At 41.9% G+C, this 19,216-nt stretch overlaps 1 protein-coding gene across 3 annotated transcripts; it reads left to right on the forward strand.

Moving 5' to 3' along the window:
* The first annotated feature begins 7,952 nt into the window (after positions 1–7,952).
* On the forward strand, positions 7,953–17,556 carry SNRPE (small nuclear ribonucleoprotein polypeptide E). 3 transcript variants are annotated; one of them, XM_069545180.1, is made up of 5 exons: positions 7,953–8,213; positions 8,935–8,961; positions 10,399–10,461; positions 11,274–11,352; positions 13,983–17,556. In XM_069545180.1, exons 1-5 carry the CDS (start codon positions 8,160–8,162, stop codon positions 14,036–14,038), a joined length of 279 nt encoding a protein of 92 aa, XP_069401281.1. In that variant the 5' UTR covers positions 7,953–8,159; the 3' UTR covers positions 14,039–17,556. The 3 variants fall into 3 exon arrangements, with proteins under 3 accessions (XP_069401281.1, XP_069401284.1, XP_069401283.1); XM_069545182.1 differs by lacking the exon at positions 7,953–8,213 and adding an exon at positions 8,333–8,556; XM_069545183.1 differs by lacking the exon at positions 8,935–8,961 and having other exon boundaries at positions 8,079–8,195.
* The last annotated feature ends 1,660 nt before the right edge of the window (positions 17,557–19,216 follow it).

Here is a 19,216-nt window from a genome sequence, read left to right on the forward strand (position 1 = left end):
AATCCTATACTGCATTGAAAGATTACTGCTTTTTATCCCCACTGTAATGTCAAGTATTTTCAGATATAACAATAAGTATATTTTTATGTGCAGTTGGGTTTGATTTGTTGAACCTTTCAAGAACTTGCTTAAATCAGATCTTTGAAAGCTGCTGAATAAATATATGGAAGTATCCATAGGTTATACATCTGACTGTGTTAATAATTATCTAAACTCATTGAATTTTTGAAATAAAGCTACAGGCATCAATGCAAAAATACTTAATATTTTCTTAACATTTTACAATAAAAGGGTCAGAGTATAAAAAGGCCCCCAAATAACAGCAATTAAGAATTTATGTTTTTACCCCAATAGGCAAAAGCCCAAGGTGGCTCCATTCTTTTCAGGTTAAAAAAAAAAAATGTATTTTTTAAAATAGGAATCACTAAGTGGGCCCATTAGTAAAGTTTGGTTTGGATATGACTGGGAAGGTGTTGCTGCATTAGAGTCAGTGGGAATGAGCAAAAAGTGGGTTAAAACTCAGTAATGCCTGTTCCTGGCTTTTTGTTCTAGATTCTGTGACTGATTTGTCTTCAGATAGGAAGACAACGGTCTGTTAAGATGAAGGGTAAACTCACCCAACATTGAGAAGGCAGAGGTGGAAAAATGCTCCGTGGAGAAACGCTCCAGTGAAAGATTATTGTAGGACTTGCCTGGTGGTCCAGAGGTTGAGACTACACGCAGCACCTGGGAGCCATCTAGAGAGAGCGTCGTCCGTTTAATACTTACACGCATTTCACTCCTGTTACTTAAAAGCGTTTCAAAGCTGGGGTTTGCTTCCTAAATTCACCACACGCTTCCACTGCAGCAGGCCCAGGCTTTGATCCCTCGTCAGGAAACAGATTCTGCATGCCAGGGCCAAAGAAAAATCAACAGTTTGCTGAATAGACAAATGACTGAGATAGGGCATTGGGTGGAGGAAGAGAAGTTAAATAGAGGGATCCCTTCCTTGGTAGGCTTATTTGTTAATGAGTTCACTTACTTGGTTTGAGAGGTCAAGGAAGATAGTCAAGTTTAGAAAAACAGGAAATGTGAAAGAAATACATTGGCATAACTGCCACAGGAGTATTTTGGACTACCCTCCCTTGAAGAGGCTCAAATTAGAACACAAATTCTTCCCGTCATTAAACACTGCTGGCCGCTAGGGACAGAGAATTTATGAAGCAAACCCCAGCTCTGAAATACTTCTAAGGAAAAAGTAGCAGGAATGAAATGGGTGTATTAAATGGATGATGCTGTCTACAGATGGCTGCCAGGGGGCGCCGTGGTGAAGAACCCACCAGCCAATGCTGGAGACGCAGGTGTGTGTTCAACCTCTGGCTCAGGAAGATCCGCTGGAGTAGGCAATGGCAGTATTCTTGCCTGGAAAATTCGATGAACAGAGGAGCCTGGCAGGCTACAATCCATCGGAACACAGAGTCAGGCGCCACTAAGTGACCGAGCACAGAAAAACATCTATAGAGAGGAGGATGAGAAATCCGTGAGTTCCAGACTGGCCAGAGGAGGTTTCCTTGCGGTATTAGATCTGGAGTTTTGTGTAGTTTAGTAAAGGAGATGATTTGAGCTGTAAACAAAGCCAAAAATTTGAGCAACTAATGTTTGTTTTTAATGACCTCTGATCATCCCGTTGGTAGTCTCAGAGTCAGTCTGATTCTTGCTCAGATGGCTGACAGCTGTTCTTGGCCAAAGAATAAGCTATTAATAAAAAGAAAGGATGTATTTTAAATGTGAATTGGAGTCACTCTGCTCATGAAATCCTCACGTGCCTTCCCCCTTCCCTCCAAAATTAAATCCGTGAGCACAGCATGCAAGGCCCTGGTGCACTCGCCTCTTCCATCATTCACCCTTCATGCTGTACACGTGCTAAACTACTGGCCACTGACCCCTTGTACACTCATCTCACTGCCTCTGTTAATGCCATCTCTTTTCTCGTCTGTTTTTCTGCTGACTCCTATGTACTACACGACTTGCAGATTACCTCTCCCTACACCCTGCTCTCCCTCTCCCAAACTGGGGTCTGATGCCTGTCTTCTAGGCACATACTTTGTTTACCCTTCATTGTTTTGAAAGTGCCTGTCCATCTTCCTCAGCAGAATATACACTGCTTCAGATAGAGGCGCTTACTAACCTATATGTTCTCAGCACCTACTACCGGTCTGGCTCTGAGAAGGAACGCCACAGCCTGGGTGGCTTAAACAACAGAGAGGTATTTTCTCACAGTTCTGCAGGCTAGAATCCTCCATCATGGTGTTGGCTAGTTTGGTTTCTTCTGAGACCTTTCTCTCTGGCCTGCAGATGGCCCCCTTCTCACCGTGTCCTCTTATAAGGCATGGTCTCCCCTCTGTGCCCATGTCTGTGGCTTTTATTTATACTTATTTATGGCTGTGCTGGATCTTCGTTGCTGAGTGTGGGTGTTCGCTAGGTTCAGCAAGCAGGGGCCTCTCCAGTCGTACGAGGGCTTCTTGCAGCAGCTTCTCTTGCTGCAGCTCATGGGCTTCAGTAGTTGGGCACATGGTCTTAGCTGCCCCATGACGTGGAGTCTTCCCAACCCAGAGATCGGACCCCAGTCCCCTGCACTGGCAGGTGGATTCTTAACCCCTGGGCCACCAGGGAAGCCCCACGTGTCTGTTCTACTCTCTGTAGAAGGACAGTAGTGACCTTGGATTAGGGCCCACCCATGGCTGTGTGCATATGCACTTTGCAACCCCATGGCTCATCTGTCCACGGAATTTTCCAGGGAAGAACACTGGAGCAGTGTACCATTTCCTTCCCTGGGGGATCTTCCCAATCCAGGGCTCAAACCCACAACTCCTGAATCTCCTGTACTGGTAGCTGAGTTCTTTAACAGCTGAGCCACCAGGGAAGCCCACCCATATGACCTCATATACCTGATTTTCCACTTTAAGGACCTATTTCTAAGTAGTCACATTCTAGAGGTACTGGGTATAGCTTCAATACATGAATTTTGAGGGCCACACTTCAGGTCATAATAGAAAGCATTCAATAAATACTGCTGAATGAATGAAAAAATTTTTGACCCATTTCAGGGGCTATTGATCTTTGCTAGACTGCCTCTATCTCTTCCCAACCGCATTCTTTGTCATGCTTCATTCAGCAAGCTGTGAGTCTTCTGGTTGAGATGCAAGAACTTTAAACTGAGAGAAAGGATATTCTTCAATATGTCTCTGTGGGCCAGTTGATTTGCAGATACCTGAGAACTTCAGATTTTACAAGAACATCATAACTAGTTGGAACACACAAAAGGAAACAAATGTGCCATAGTACTTTTCACTGATAAGTTCATTGAACCAGTGATAAATTCATTCGCAAGTTTCAAAATTCAAAATGTATATAAGGGTAAACAGCCAAAGTCCTCCCTGCTCCTGCCCCAGCTCCCTGCCTCCCCAAAACTAGTTCTGTTTCTCAGGTATTCTAGAGAGATTTTAGGTTCATATAAGCAAATATATTTCTCTCTAATGTATAAAACATATCACCTCGATTTTTATTATATCATGAACAGTCTTAAATTCTGAATTACAAATTGATGACAAATCCTGTTTCACCTATACCCATACCAGCTATCCACCCCCTGTTCTGGCCCCCAGGACTAGGGCGAGAGTTGGGTGAGCAAAGTGGGCATAATTTAAGGGAGCACTCACTCTCAGAGCTGTACTTGCACAGGCAAGCGTGATGACTTACATTTGCTCCTTAGGCTTGCCCCATCTGAGATCCAGCTTTGCTGGTTCTGCTAAATTATTTTGAAGTAAACCTCAGATACATCATAGCTTACTTTTTATCTTACTGTATATTAGATACCTTTTCATATGAGGACACAAAGATCTTCAATTTTTACTATAATTGCATAATAGTATTACACTCTATGAACATGCAATAATTGAGCTAATTCCTATTGATAGACATTTAGGTTGTTTCCCATCTTGGTATTTTAAACAATGCTGCAATGATTATATCACATATGTAAATTTATTTGTATGATTAAATATCTAGAAGTGGAGCGTAATAATTTATATTACCACCACTTTTTGATCTTTGCCAGCCTAGTCCGGGAAAACGACTTCTTGGTAGTTTAGTTGGCATTTCTTTTATAATGAGTGAAGTTGAACCTGTTTTCATATGTTTGAAGAAATTTGTATTTCCTTTGCTAAAATTGCCAATTTTTATTTTGGGTCTTTGTGTCAGATTAGAAATGGCTGCAAATTCTTTAACGCACTTCTGTAAAGTGGGCTTTAGGGACTTCCCTGGTGGTCCAGTGGCCAAGACTCCCAGCTGCCAATGCAGGGGGCCTGGGTTCAATCCCTGGTCAGGGAACTAGATCCTGCATGCCACAGCTAAGACTGGCACAGCCAAAAAAGAAAGAGAGAGAGATGGACTCTGTTTTTCCAGCCCTTGAGTCTGGCCTGGGGGGTGAACATTATACTAGCTCTCAACCTGGCCTTTCAGGGCACCGTTAGCTTCAGTCTTGGCTTCTTAGAGCCTTGAGCCCCCACGTAATAAAGCACACCTCATGGCCAGAGAGGTCATGTGGTGAGGCGCTGAGGCCACACAGACACGGAGGCTGATTCAGGTGGGGCCAGCCTTCCAAATACACATGCCAGCCTTAGATGCACCTTCCGAAGCAGAAAAGTCACCCAGCTGAGCCCTCTCCAAACGCTTGACCCACAAATTAAAAAAATAAAAATAAAGGCTGTTGTAAGCCATTAAGCTTTGTAATGTTTCTTACACAGTATTTTTTTTTATGTATTAGTAAAATTACCCATTTGCTTGATGTAGTATAAACATCTTTTCCCAGATCTTCTCATTTTGCTTATTTTGATGGGTTTGTATTCATGGAAAACTATATAATTTTTATATAATTGAATGTATTACTTCTCTCTTCCAAACCAACTAGAGCATACAAATGAGTAAAATACAAATTTTCAGAACAAGAGAGATGAACTATCTATGATTAAACTAGACGAACTACAAAGAAATTAAAACTAAAGAAAACTAATGCCTGTGTACTCAGTCATATCCAACTCTCTGCGACCCCGTGGACTAGCCTGCTAGTGCCTCTGTCCATGGGATTTTCCAGGCAAGAATACTGGAGTGGGTTGCCATTCCCTCCTCCAGGGAATCTTCCCCACCCAGGGATTGCATCTGAATCTCCTGCATTGCAGGCAGATTCCAGGGAAACAAAACTAAAAATTTCTCAAAGAATCAAAATTTGAACAATAGCCACCGTGTACTTAGATTAAAAAAAATTAATTCTAAGTTGTTCTAGGTTTAATGTAATCACAGTAAAAATACCAACAGGACTCACTTAACTTCCCTAATTTTTAAAAGTCCTGTTGGTATTTTTACTGTGATTACATTAAACCTAGAACAACTTAGAATTAATTTTTTTAAATCTAAGTACACGGTGGCTATCGGAGAAGGCAACGGCACCCCGCTCCAGTATTCTTGCCTGGAAAATCCCGTGGACGGAGGAGCCTGGTAGGCTGCAGTCCATGGGGTCGCTAGAAGTCAGACACGACTGAGCGTCTTCACTTTCACGTTTCACTTTCATGCACTGGAGAAGGAAATGGCAACCCACTCCAGTGTTCTTGCCTGGAGAATCCCAGGGTCAGGGGAGCCTGGTGGGCTGCCGTCTCTAGGGTCGCACAGAGTCGGACACGACTGAAGCGACTTAGCAGCAGCAGCAGCATTCTAAAGATTTAAGGAAAAACAAAAATAACTAGGAAAATTCTATGAACTTTTTGTCCTGCCAAATAAAAATAACAGATACTAGTCTAAATAAATACTAAGATCAACTGAACAAAATATAAATTCTATACATAAAAACACATACCTACACACACACTTGATATACTATAAATGTGGCATTTAAAATTAAATGAGGAACAAAAGGTTATTTTATTTTTTTGTAATAATGATGGACAAGTGGGTAGCCATCTAGAAACTTTAAAGTTGTATCAGTTCTAAGATATACTGGTATAAATTCTAGATGGATCAAAGATTTAAATGGAAAATGGCAAAATCATTAAGGAAAAGTAAATCTCTTCTCATGAGTTATATGAGTCAACTGACTGGTTGTAAAGATCAGTCCTTAAAAGTTAGGAATCGTGCCTTCAGAAATAGGAAAATGTAAAAACAAGTAGCTAACAAAAAGGAGCTAAGCATTTCTGCATCTGAGATCAGACAGGTATACTGGTGTGTTCTATTCACACTGTCTTCAAATTCAGCAAATCTCAACTTTTCCATGTGTTTTCTAGGTCCTTTTAAAAAATTACTTTCATGTCCTTTGATCTCACATTTTTATGAGGTTGTTATTAATATTATCCTCTTTAAACAGAAGATCTTAAAACTGAGCCAGGACTCTGTGGTGCCTTCCAGGTGACAGACCCCTTTGTATCCCTTTCCTCTTATTTATAGAAAAGCTTTAACCTCCTAGGCCTTCCCTGAGTTTCTAAGAGTAAATTAAATTAGAGAAGTGAGAAAATGCAGAAACAAAGGAAAACAGTCAAACAAGACAAAATAATAAGTTCAGCCATGAAACAGAATCAAGGGCTACAGATAATATCCTGAGCCATATCTTTGAGTTGTTTTGCAGGTACTAAAACCAGGGAGAAAAAGTGAACTACCTCGTGACCATGAACACACAGCCTTCAGACTGCCTGGGGCCTGAGGATCTTTAATACTGACCCCTGTGACCTCAGCTGGTTACCTAACCACCCAGTGAGAGAACTGTGCATGAGCTGATCGTGTACCCTCAACCTTCTCCCTTACTTTGTCTTTAAAAATCCTCTCCTAAAAGACACGGAGGTGTTTGGGTCTTTTGACGGTGAGCTGCCTGTTCCCCTGGCTGTCCTTCACCACGAACCAGTGTCAACAGCTTGGCTTTACTGCTCCTGCTCGGAGCAGACCCAAGTTTGGTTTGGTAAGAATCTCAGTTAAACAAGTTACGATTCTGCTACTTGCGGAAGTGTGTCTGCTGCTGCTAAGTCGCTTCAGTCGTGTCTGATTCTGTGCAACCCCAAAGACGGCAGCCCACCAGGCTCCCCCATCCCTGGGATTCTCTAGGCAAGAATACTGGAGTGGGTTGCCATTTCCTTCTCCAATGCGTGAAAGTGAAAAGTCAAAGTGAAGTCGCTCAAGTGGTGTCTAATCTAAGCGGTGTCCCTTTGGACGCGTCCCTTTGACTCTGAGTTTCAGTTTCCTCATCTATAAAATGGGTATTCCAATTAAAGGAAATTTCTGTCAGCCCACAACCCAGAATATAGCCTAACCAAGTCCGACCCCTCCCCTTCAGCTGTGTTACCCAGGAAACGGTATGTTGGAAGGCTGAGACCTTAATGTGTACACACGTACACTACTTCTTCATTGGATCTTTAACCCCATGAGGAAGGAACATTTTTATCTCCATTTCGTTAATAACTAAGCCAAGACAGGGCAAGGGTGAGTAACATTCTTGGTCACACACTGTTAAGAGTGCAGGATTTGAGCCTAGAAATCAGGTTTTAGGGTTTTCATTCAACATTGATCCTCCGCTGCCACCTAACAAACAGCTCTCCAAAAAGCTGATGAGAGTTGAATCAGTTACTGGAGTAACCACAGCACCCGGCTTTGAAATCGTATCGTCTGTAGCCCAAAGTGTCAGCTGCGGGAGCCCTGAGTTTGGGCTTCTTGCGGCCCTACCCTGTCCACCACGACGCGGCTGTCAAGCCTAAATCCCAGGGAAGCAGGCCTTAGAAAAACCACTGAACCACACAATTTCAGAGGAGGTACGCAGGGGAACGATCCGGCTCGTAAAACCGACTCCAAAGCGAAGTCGCGATGGGCAGCCGCAGCGGCCGCACAACCGAAGCCGCGCTCCCCTTCCAGCCTCCCTCCAGGTGGCGCTGCAGGAACAACTCGCTTTCCGAAAGGGAGTCGCTGCCGTGCGGCTTCCCCGGGACGCTCTGGAGCACCGAAATAACCGACTCCTGCGGCTAGAGAGGTATTTTCCAGGAACCGCCCACGTCGCCGCCTGAGCACGGCGCACTTCCGCTTCCGGTTCGGTGTTCCGGAAGTTGCTTTCTGAGAGAGAGTGTGGAGCGGTGTGGTGCTTGTGAGCTTCCAGCATGGCGTACCGGGGCCAGGGCCAGAAGGTGCAGAAGGTGATGGTGCAGCCCATCGTATCCTGCTCGATGCGTGAGCGTTAGCAGCTTTGGGCCGGGAAATGAGGGGCGAAGGAGGAGACGGAGTAGGCCCGAGGGAGCGGAGTGCGGCCGCTCATCCCATGAGCCCCTGGGGCGGCCGAGGCTAGGAGAAAGCGCGGGGAGTTGAAGAACCAGTTATGGGCGGGAGGTGGGCTCGGGCAGACCCTGCGCTGGAGAGTGCGGTAGTGGTGGGGTGAGCGGGGAAGACGACTTTAATTATATACTGACTGAAAGCGGGTGTTACCGCGTTCCACCCGGAGGGAGACCTCGGCGCGGAAGAAACTCCCGGAAGATGAGAGTGGGGAGCTATTCCTTTACAGTATTTAGTGATGTCCTGATGGGTGTTTGGACTTGCCAGGTGGCTCAGAATCCGTCTGCCGATACGGGAGACGGGGTTTTGATCCCAGAGTGAAGAAGATCCCGTGGAGAAGGAAATGGCAGCCCACCCCAGACTTCTTGCCTGGAAAGCCCCATGGACAGAGGAACCTGGGGGGCTACAGTCCATGGGGTCACAAGCGTGGGACAGGACCTAGCGACTGAACAGCAACAGTGGGTACCTAGTTGGGCACTTTCTTTGCCTAGGCACAGAGTTCGCGGTCAGAAAAATGAGATGCGGGTAGATTTAACGAGTTCCAGGAAGCAGAGTCTATGCTTGGCGTGTGTGTGTGTGTTTTTTTTTCCTTAACTCTTGCTGCAGAATCTCATCTTCAGATACTTGCAAAATGTAAGTTGTTCTCTGTTTTATTTTCAAGTTAAAGGTGAATTTATTTGGCTGTTTGTATCGTTCTAGAGTCAAAAAATGAAACTGGAGATTGGGAGGGCATTTGAGGAGAACCAGTGCCAGGAAAGCTCTAAAGTGACAAAATGGTATGTAGCCATGCCATGGGCTTCCCTGGTGGCTCAGACGGGAAAGAATCTTCCTGCAATGCAGGAGACCCAGCTTGGATTCCTGAGTGGGGAAGATCCCCTGGAGAAGGGAATGGCAACCCACTCCAGCATCCTTACCTGGAGAATTCCATGGATAGAAGAGCCTGGAGAGCTACAGTCCATCGGGTCTCAAAGAGGTGGTCATGACTGAGCCCCTAACACAGCCATGCCAACTCCAAGCATGCAAAGAACTGTGCAAAGAACTTTGCAAGACCAAAATTAATAATTTCGAAAAGTAATTACTGGCTGATATGATAGTGGCACTTGGGTATTGGTACTTTCCTTGGGATTATGGCAGGAACATTGGACCCTTTCCATGGCACCTCAGGATGAGACACTGGAAGAAAATTTCAGTCAGCTTTTACTAGGTCATAAGGTGGTGTGTTAAGCACTTTGGGAGGTGGAGACACACTTATTGATAGAAAAGACACTGGAAGAGGAAGATTGGAGGGATAGGTTCGGAGGATTTAGTGAACCCTTTTACTCCCTTTCCTTTGGAGGGATTTTTATCAACTCAAAATTTGACTTGGCAGAGCAGAGTATTTATCCCTGAAAGAAAATGTGTTTCCTGTGGTTCTGATTTTAGTATGTGACAACTTAATAGAAAAGCATTAATTTCAAGCTGTTGTAATTTTTAATCATAGGAATTGAGGGTCTCACTGCTGGTTATTAGGGCTTCCCAGGTGGCACTAGTAGTGAAGAACCTGCCTGCCAGTGCAGGAGATGAGAAGAGACTCCGGTTCCATCCCTAGGTCAGGATGATCCCCTGGAGGAGGGCATGGCAACGCACTCCAGTATTCTTGCCTGGAGAATCCATCCTTTGGGTAGAGGAGGCAGGCTACAGCCCATGGGATTGCAAAGAGTTGGACCCGACTTACGCATTCCTGGTTATTAGGTGTGAGATGTGGAAAACTGAGATGCTAGAGAAGACTGTCTTGCAGCTGGAGTTTGCTCTGGTAGATAAGAAAGAAGCCCTTTTTGCTATCTTGTCACAAATTTTCACTCTAAATATATAGAGACTACAAGCAACAGAAATATGATTGAGTCAAAAACACAGGAATATTATTATTAGTTTCAGTGTAACATTTATTAAGTGAGAATGTTTCCTGGTAAGTAACTTGTCTTGGCTTTTATTTGTCAGAGTTTTTTAGGAGCCATATTTGTCTGTTGTTTGACCAAAGTGTTTACTTTGTTTACTTAGTTCTTAACATTTTCGTTTTTCTGATTATTTCAGAGATCGCGGATTCAGGTGTGGCTTTATGAGCAAGTGAATATGCGGATAGAGGGCTGTATCATTGTAAGTACCCAGGATATTTTATATCAGAGCATTTTGTTCAAAGAAAAAATTTCCTAAAAGATGGCCAACAGAGCAATATACAAAAAAAATCAAAGACCCAACCCACGGAAAGTCCTTCAGGACTCACTGTCCTTGTCTCATTGTTCTACTTAATAGGGATTAGGTAATTCACAAAAGAGAGGGAAAATTAATTTTATTAGATAACTAAACAGTATTAGTCTTTAAAAGAGGAGTCATAAGAAATGAGAAGGGAGAAAGATGAGAATTCTTGGTTAGTGATACCTGAATAGAACTGGGTGGGGTAGTTAAATAAGATGTCCAAGGTAGCATAGTAACTTAAATAATGTTATAAAGAAAACAAGCTTGGTGGTTGGTAATGACAGTGTCTTTGTGGGAACATGGGAAAACTGAGTAGGTTATAAAAGATGTGGATGATGACTTTTTGGCATAGTTAATGAAGTCTAAAGTCCCCAAAGTTCCAGAAGTAATCTGAAGTACATTCCCTCTTTCGTTGTTATTTAAAAAGAGACTTGGGGAGTTTCCTAGTGGCAAAGTAGTTACGGTTCCAGGCTTTCAGTACTGTGGCCTGGGTTCAGTTCCTGGTTGGGGAACTAAGATCCTGCAAGCTGTGTGGGGCACTCCCCCTCCCAAAAAAAATAAGAAGAAGAGGCTTGAGATGTGGTGTTTCAGCTGGAAGATCAGTGGAGAGATGAATTTCTGAACTTGGCGTTTTTATATATTGCCATATTAATTTAGAACGGTTTGGATATGATTTTACATGAAGATGACACTCAATTGACTTATTTTTCTAGGGTTTTGATGAGTATATGAACCTCGTATTAGATGATGCAGAAGAGATTCATTCTAAAACAAAGTCAAGAAAACAACTGGGTAAGAATATAGATGGCCTTGAAGAATTACAGATATTTTTATTCACTTGCAGAATTGAATGAATTGCAACTTATTTCATGTTTAGATTTAGTTTGTATTTGAGAAATTATTTGGGAGAGTAGCCTGGTGGGCTGCCATCTGTGGGGTTGCACAGAGTCGGACACGACTGAGTGACTTCCCTTTCACTTTTCACTTTCATGCATTGGAGAAGGAAATGGCAACCCACTCCAGTGTTTTTGCCTGGAGAATCCCAGGGACGGGGGAGCCTGGTGGGAGGCTGTCTATGGGGTCGCATAGAGTCAGACATGACTGAAGTGACTTAGCAACAGCAGCAGCAGTATATTCTTAATCATCTTTTGCCACTTATTGTTTATCTCGCTCCATTTCTACTTCTGTCTCTCCAGTTGAGAGCTCTCACCAAGGTTACCAAAGGCTAATGGTGTTAAATCTAATGGTCCCCGTTTTATTGAGCTCTAAACAGCATTTGGCTCTGTGATACTGTAGTCAGCTTTTCACTTTTCATTACTGGTTGTTCCTTTTCCACTTCTATATATTCATTCTTTAGAACCCAGCCATTAAATGTGTGAGTTGCTTAAGTCTTGGTTCTCAGTCCTCCTGTCCTCAATGTTATTTTTCCTAGGTACTCAAGACTGCACTAACAGTTATATTTATATGTTGACTTGCAAATGTTGATTTGTAGCCCTAGATCTCTCTCAACTTCTTCAGTATTTCTGCTTGGATGTCTCAAAGGCTCCTCAAAATTAGCATATCAGAATCAAACTCAATTCCAAGGCCTGACACACTGTTTAGAGCTATTTTAGTGTTTCCTGCCATAGCAAATGGGACCAGTTCTGTTCAGTTTACTAATAAATTTCTCTGCAACTCCAATTTGCTCTGTAGACTCCAGTCATCTTTTTAAAACACTGACCTGAATTTGTTATCTCTTTGCTTGAAATCCTTTGGTGGCTTCCTGTCGCTCATAGGATAAGAAAATCTTTAATGTATCCGTCAAAGTCTTTCATGATCTGGCTTTACCTCCCTCTGCTCATTTTGTGTCACTCTGTACTTCATTTTCTGAGGATCATCCACACTTTTTTCAGTTCTTGGAATCTGCACGTTTGTCTCGTCATAAATTTGTGTGTGTGCTATCCCCTGTGTCTTTGGGACTCAGGTCAAATACCACTTCCTGCCAGGGTTAGGTTTTGTTTTGCTTGGGGTGGGGATGGAGGGAGGGTATGCTGTGCTGAATTTGTAGTAAAACATTCATTTTTGGGATTGTTAGTGTCTGCCACTGGACCACATGCTCCACTAGTGCCTGAGTCCTCTCTGTTTTGCTCCCTAATATACTTAGTGCATGCCACATAGTAGAGATTTTAAAATATTTGAATAGTGAAGTCAGTTTCTTGACCCATGTTCTTTAGGATTTATGGCTTCCTCAAGGCTTAAATAATTTCTGTTAAAATTCCATTAAGCTGAGGTTTATTTAGGCATTTTGTCTTTAACCGTTTAATGTCCCAATTGACAGCTCACTAGTATTTTTAAAAGTGGTAGTTTTCAAGTGCCTCTTTTTTCCAGTCCCTGAGGATTCTCTTGAGCCTTATCCTAGCTGTGTACAAAGTAGATTCTGAGAGTGGTATAATGTTTTGCTTAGCTTCTTCCTGCCTAGGCTTTTTGAAAGCCTGGATTTTTCAAATATAAACGTGTCTTATCAGGAAGTGCAAGCTCACCTTACTGACATTGTTTATAAATTATTTGCAAAGTATTGATTGCTCATGGTAATATCAACTCTGTAAAACAGGTTAATATTACTTCTTGTGGAATTACTGATGGTGTTGATTAACATTTCTCAAACGGTTCTTTTGAACACCAGTGTTCCTGCAGATATTTATAGATATTTCTCAGGAAGAGTGTCCTTTGCTCAAACAGATTTAGACAGTGTTAGGTAAAACTTAAACAAGTTTGTATATCACAGGGTGGAATCCTTATTAAGAACTCTTAAGATGAGGTTATAGTATGCTGCTGCTAAGTTGCTTCAGTTGTGTCTGACTCTGTGCAACCCCATAGACGGCCGCCCACCAGGCTCCGCTGACCCTGGGATTTTCCAGGCAAGAACATTGGAGTTGGTTGCCATTGCCTTCTCCAGTTGCCATTGCCTCTCCATGAAAGTGAAAAGTAAAAGTGAAGTCGCTTAGTCGTGTCCGACTCTTCGCAACCCCATGGACTGCAGCCTACCAGGCTCCTCCATCCATGGAATGTTCCAGGCGAGAGTGATGGAGTGGGTTGCCATTGCCTTCTCCATATAGTATGCTGCAGTTCCTAAAAAACTCATTTCTCAGCTTCTACAAAATCAGCTTTAGGAAATGTTGGGATAGTTGACGTAGTCTACAGAAACTGTATTTTTCATAAAATAACATTTCTCTGCCTTCATTAGGTTATTGTTGGAAAAAGTGAATATGTTCTGATAGGCACAGCCTTTCAACATTGGAAAATGTCACATAATTTCACAGACGAGAAAGCATTTTTAGAATCACTCAAGAATGATCTAAAATTCTGAAGCTAAAAGTTAGTTTTCTGAGTGACTATTAATGCCTGCTGCTTCTTTTTTTTTTTTTTTTAATTCTGTGTTGCAGGTCGGATCATGCTAAAAGGAGATAACATTACTCTGCTCCAAAGTGTCTCCAACTAGAAGTGACAGATGAAGTGAGAAATTGTTTGGCAATACCAAACGATTGGGTTTTTTAGGTGTCCTTTGTTAGAGATGCAGTTCTAAAACGTGTATTCATATTGTTCTGCTCACCCTTATGTTATTACCAGACGACAATAAATGCTGTGGGACTGTTTGTATCAAAATATTTACCTTATTTTTTCTGTCCAGTTACAGAGTTTTTACGTAATGTCGCTGTTAGTTGTTAGTGTTTATTTTAAAGTTTTCGGAGGGATGGCACTTGCCCTGAACATTTGTTTTTCACAGAACTGGGATTTGTAGATCCTTAAGGCAAAGACAAGGAATTCTACCTGATATGACTTCTGATACTGGGTGGTGTAGCAAGGGAGCGTTCACAAAAGTAAAGATTATGGTGCTAATATATGTTTTCATCATCAGTTCTAATTCTGGAAGCTGGGACACCAGGGCTTCTAGCCGCATTATGTTGAGAACATTATAAGGGTTCAGTATCTGCTTAGCACTCTGTTAGAGTTACTGTGTGAGGTCTTTGTGTATTCTTTTATCACTAAGATCAGAATGTGAGGAATATTTGGATATAGACAAAGAATGAAGTTTTAATTAAAAAGGGGTTCTGTTAAGAGCTAACCAGAGGGAGACTTTGTGAGATTGGTAATCTGAAAAAGACCCATAGGAAACACTGGTTAACTACTGTTAGGCAGAATAATAGAATGTTAATTGAAGAAACACCTCTCATACTCTTATCTCCAAGGATTTTGGTTCCTCCCCCAGTAATTGCTTGTTTCCTAATTATGTCGTTAGTTCTTGCTTCCCCCAATATATCAGGGTTGTTTGATTAGAATTCTTCTATTAAATGGTTATTGAGCATCTGCTGTTAGTTGAATACATACAGTGAAACAGACGCACAAACATAGCCTCGATACCAGGTACTAAGTATTACTTATACCAGGTACTAAGTATTATCTAAGTTGAATCTTGAAAGATGAATAAGACCTGCCTTAAATTCTGATAATGGGCAGTGTTACTAAGGGTAGCTGAGGAAGAACCAAAAAGTCCAGTTCTTGTTTTTCCAGATGCCTGTAAGGGTGATACAGAACTTTTCTTTAAACTGAGTAAAAGAATCACTTTGTGAGGTAGAGAAGATTTGTAGGTGAGTGTAGAAATCAGTCCAACTTAGACCTCGGCATTTTAGCTGTCCCACTCTATTTAAAGTTGTGCCTTTTCGGTCATGTTTTCTGAGTAAAGGGCTGGTTTTGCTCTTTTAACATATCTTAAGTTGGAAATTCTATTGAACCTGCTTTAGCAGGCAAAGGAAACCTCAAGCGGCAGAGGGCGTTGCAGCCCTGAGACTGCCTCAGCCTTTCTGGTGAAAAGCTTTTTGAGAGCAGAGCAAAGACCTCCCTGCAGCTTTCTTGGCACCAAAATAGCTGAGAAGAAGGATAAAAGCTGGAGCAATATAATCCCTAAGAAAACCTGCTGGCTGCTTTTTCTTTTCCCCATGCTGCCTTTCTGACCTGCCCACCCTATGTAAGCAAAGCTGTTCCTGCTGTGGCTTATTCTGAATGGCTCAAGACATGGAAGTGTCTATTTTTGACAGAGCAAATGATGATAGTGAGAAATAAAGGTACAGTGAACTCTTAAAATTGAGCTCTGTATTTAGAAATCCCTGCTTGCTTTCCTGCTGTACTGGAACCTGTGGTGTTTGCTTTTTAAGTTGTACTTTTCCACAGTCTGTAGATCTTTTCTTCCAACCAGAATTTATATTATAGAAGGCATTGCTCTCTGCTTCATTAAGGTTATTAGTATGTGCTGCCGGGAATCTGCTCTTGGCAGCTCTTGGTATTTGAGCAGTTATTTTTCTGGAATGGTTGGTTTCTGAAGGGGTGTTGCTAACCACTCAGTAACTCTCATAATATTGTTGAAGTGAAGGATGGGAGGAGAATAGCCTCTGAGACAGTAAGTGCTGATTCGGGCCTGGTGTTCTGTTAGTAGTAAGCAGGGGGAAAGAAGGGTCAGAATAGTTGGAAAACGCTGGAATTCTGTATATGCAGGCACTAGCTGTTCTTGAGTCACATTTGTCAGTCTCAGGATTAGAGAGTGGCTCTCTAATTTGGACTAAGGCATTACTGCCCAGGAAATGCAACAGGCATTTCCTGGGGGAAAGCCTAACAGCACCATCTCCTGTTAATTGGTTGACCCAGGATCTTTTTCCTTATTAATTATTCCATAATTTATTATTCCTACTAGAACTAATCATAACCACATAGGAAAAAACATACCAAGTGAAATTTTTAAAACTTGAAACTACACAGAAAGATGTAGAGCAGAGAACAGATCCCCCCTTTCCCCATCAGTGTTCATGAAAAACCACGGTTAGGAGTTGGATGCCTTCTGAGCTCTTTTTTAATGTGTATAGCTTGGTTTCTCATTTTGGTGTTTTTACTTTAAAATTTCTTTTAATTAAAAATTTTAATTTTGGTAAAATATACACATATAATATTTGCTATCTTAACAGTGTACAGCTCAGTAATGTTAAGTATATTCACATTGTTACACAGCCAATATTTGGAACTTTTTTTTATCTTACAAAAATCAAACTAGACCCATTAAACAAGAACTTGTCACCCCTCCCTCCCCTGAGCCCCTGGTGACCATCATTCTTTCTGTTTCTGAGTTTGACTAGGTACCTCATATAAAGAGAATGTGTCAGGATTTCCTTCCTTTCCAAGGATGGATAGTATTGCCTGTATGTATACCTTATTTTGTTTATACGTTTAACTGTCAGTGGGCATTTGGGTTGCTTCCACTTTTTTACTTGTGCTGCTGTGCATCTTGAGACTCCACTTTCAGTTCTTTTGAGCATATGCTTACAATTTTTTTTTGAGGTACCATCATACTATTTTCACAGCATCTTCACCATTTTACTTTCTCATAATTAGTGCACAAAGGATTCAGTTTCTTCACTTCCTTGGTAAAACAACTTTTTTAATAGAGAAGTCTGACTTTTTTGGCCAGGCAGGCTACGTGAAGGGGATGAAGCAGAGGAGTGGTCCCCACGCTGGCCCGGCTGTGTAGGTGATTGTGTGACTGTCTTGCCCTTGTGGATGCCCACCATGCTGCCCGTCTTAGGCGGGATGATCGGGTCCTGCAGGCGTCTTTGCCGCCTCAGGCTTCTCCTTGGGTGGTGCCTCCCTCTCGGCCTTACATAGGTGCTGTAGCAGGGAGTGCTGCTTCCTCGCCAGGCCTGGCTCAGCAGCTGCTGGGCCCTGCGCAGCTGTACCATTTCCTTGTAGGGCAAATTGCAAAAGGTCTGATGCTTCTACTCCGCTTGTGCAACCTTGTGGATTCTTACAGAGGCAAAACTTGCTTTTGAGAGCAGTCATCCTAATGGTTGTGAGGTTGGGGCTTTGGTTTTCATTTCTATAATAATTAGTGATGTTGAGTATCTTTCCATGTGTTTATTGGTCATTTGTATGTCTTTGGAGAAATGTCTTAAATAAAGTGCTCTTCCCATTTTTAAATAGGTTATTTTGTTGTTGTTAATTTGTACTAGTTCTTTACATATTCTTAAGTGATTTGCAAATATTTGCTGCCTTTTCACTCTGTTGATTGTCTTTTAATACACAGTTCCAAATTTTGATGCAGTCCAATTTATCTGTTTTTGCTTTTGTAGCCTTTTGGGGAGGGGGTTAGGGGCTTGCCACACAGCTTGTAGGCTCTTAGTTCTCTGACCAGGTATTGAACATGGGCCCTTGGCAGTGAAAGTACAAAGTCCTAACCAGTGGACCACCAGGAATTCCCTGTTGCGTTTGTAGTGTCATAGGTATCTTTATCTATGTACACATGCTCTTTGCAGCTTCACTCTTACCAACAAAACTTGTACCTAGTTCCATGTTAAACAGCTGTGATGTATTCTAATATATGAGTCTCTCAATTTAAGTAGTCACATCCTATTGATAGGTATTTTAGGCTGTTTCTTATTTTTTGCTGTTAAAAAAAAATTGTAATTGACATTTTTGTGCCTGTTTTTGTCCACTTAACATTTCCTGAGATGAATTCTTAGAAGTTGAATTGCTAGATCATAGAATATGCACATTTAAAAAAAACTGTAGGTAATTTTAAATTGCCTTCAAAGTACTTGTGAGAAAATTGTTTTCCTCATACCAGGCAACCATCAGGCAGCAGCATTAATGAAACACACAGGCTTATTGTGAGGATACTATGAGACAATGATTCCTAACATCCTAAGGATGCTAGAGGAGAAAGATGGAAGAATTTGATCTTTGATGAACTTGTACCACTGAATTAATCAACTCTGAAACTTCCTTGCCACCTAATTTCTTATGTGAGAGAATAAAATTCCTGATTGGGTTTTCTGTTACTTAGAGCTAAAGCATTGTAAGTGAGTACAGTCTCAGAACAGGGTTACTTGTCCCCTTAAACTTGGAGGGGATTAGTTGTTTTACTGAAGATTTGTCAAATGCCATAGTTGAGAAGGTTGGCAAACTTGGATCTATATGAGGGAATACAAACAAAATGATGTGACCGATGTTATTATATAAAACAGTAAACTTCCTTAGTTAAAATAATTTTTGAGAAAAATGATACTGGATCATCATGTCTGGAGAAATTACTGTCTCTGGAGTACTGGCAGAGTACCCTCATTCCCAGGGCCATCTGAGTTTGAGATGTTTTGCTTGGCTGAGAAATTGCAGAGGAGCGAGGGAGAGTTATTAATAACAAGTGCCTCCTTTTGATGAACTGTGTTACTAAACCAGAGATGGTAGGAGTGGAGTGGGAAAGGGAGGATTTTCCCAAGAAAAGCTTTATTCTTTAGATCATATACTTGGTAAGGTGAATTTGGGAAGATACGGCTTCTATTTTACCAATGTCAGCTTTTATTAAGATGTATGTGTTAGACATAGTGAAAAATTTTAAATTTAGTCCTTGTCTTTGGGGAGCTGGGAAAGCAGCGTGGTAAAGAGGGAAAGATGACCTCGGTAGTCCACGTACCTGGCCTTAAATGCCAACTTTAGAATTACCCAAAAACCTCAACCTCAGTTTCACAGGGTTGGTGGAAACCTATCAAGCCTCAGGAATGCTCAAGAAGTATTCTTTGTCTCATTAGAAATGATACTTATTTGTCTAGTTATAAATGTGGATAGTTTTGTAGTTTAAAAG

Source organism: Ovis canadensis, chromosome 12 (genome assembly GCF_042477335.2).
Source record: "Ovis canadensis isolate MfBH-ARS-UI-01 breed Bighorn chromosome 12, ARS-UI_OviCan_v2, whole genome shotgun sequence".
In the NCBI taxonomy this organism is placed as follows: Eukaryota; Metazoa; Chordata; class Mammalia; order Artiodactyla; family Bovidae; genus Ovis; species Ovis canadensis.

What these genes read in the sequence shown, in the direction of transcription:
- SNRPE (XM_069545180.1), top strand. Translation starts at nt 8,160, where the DNA reads ATGGCGTACCGGGGCCAGGGCCAGAAGGTGCAGAAGGTGATGGTGCAG. An exon ending in AGGTGATGGTGCAGCCCATC is followed by an intron (nt 8,214 to 8,934) that starts GTATCCTGCTCG and finishes CTCTTGCTGCAG; the next exon opens with AATCTCATCTTCAGATACTT. An exon ending in AAAGTCAAGAAAACAACTGG is followed by an intron (nt 11,353 to 13,982) that starts GTAAGAATATAG and finishes TCTGTGTTGCAG; the next exon opens with GTCGGATCATGCTAAAAGGA.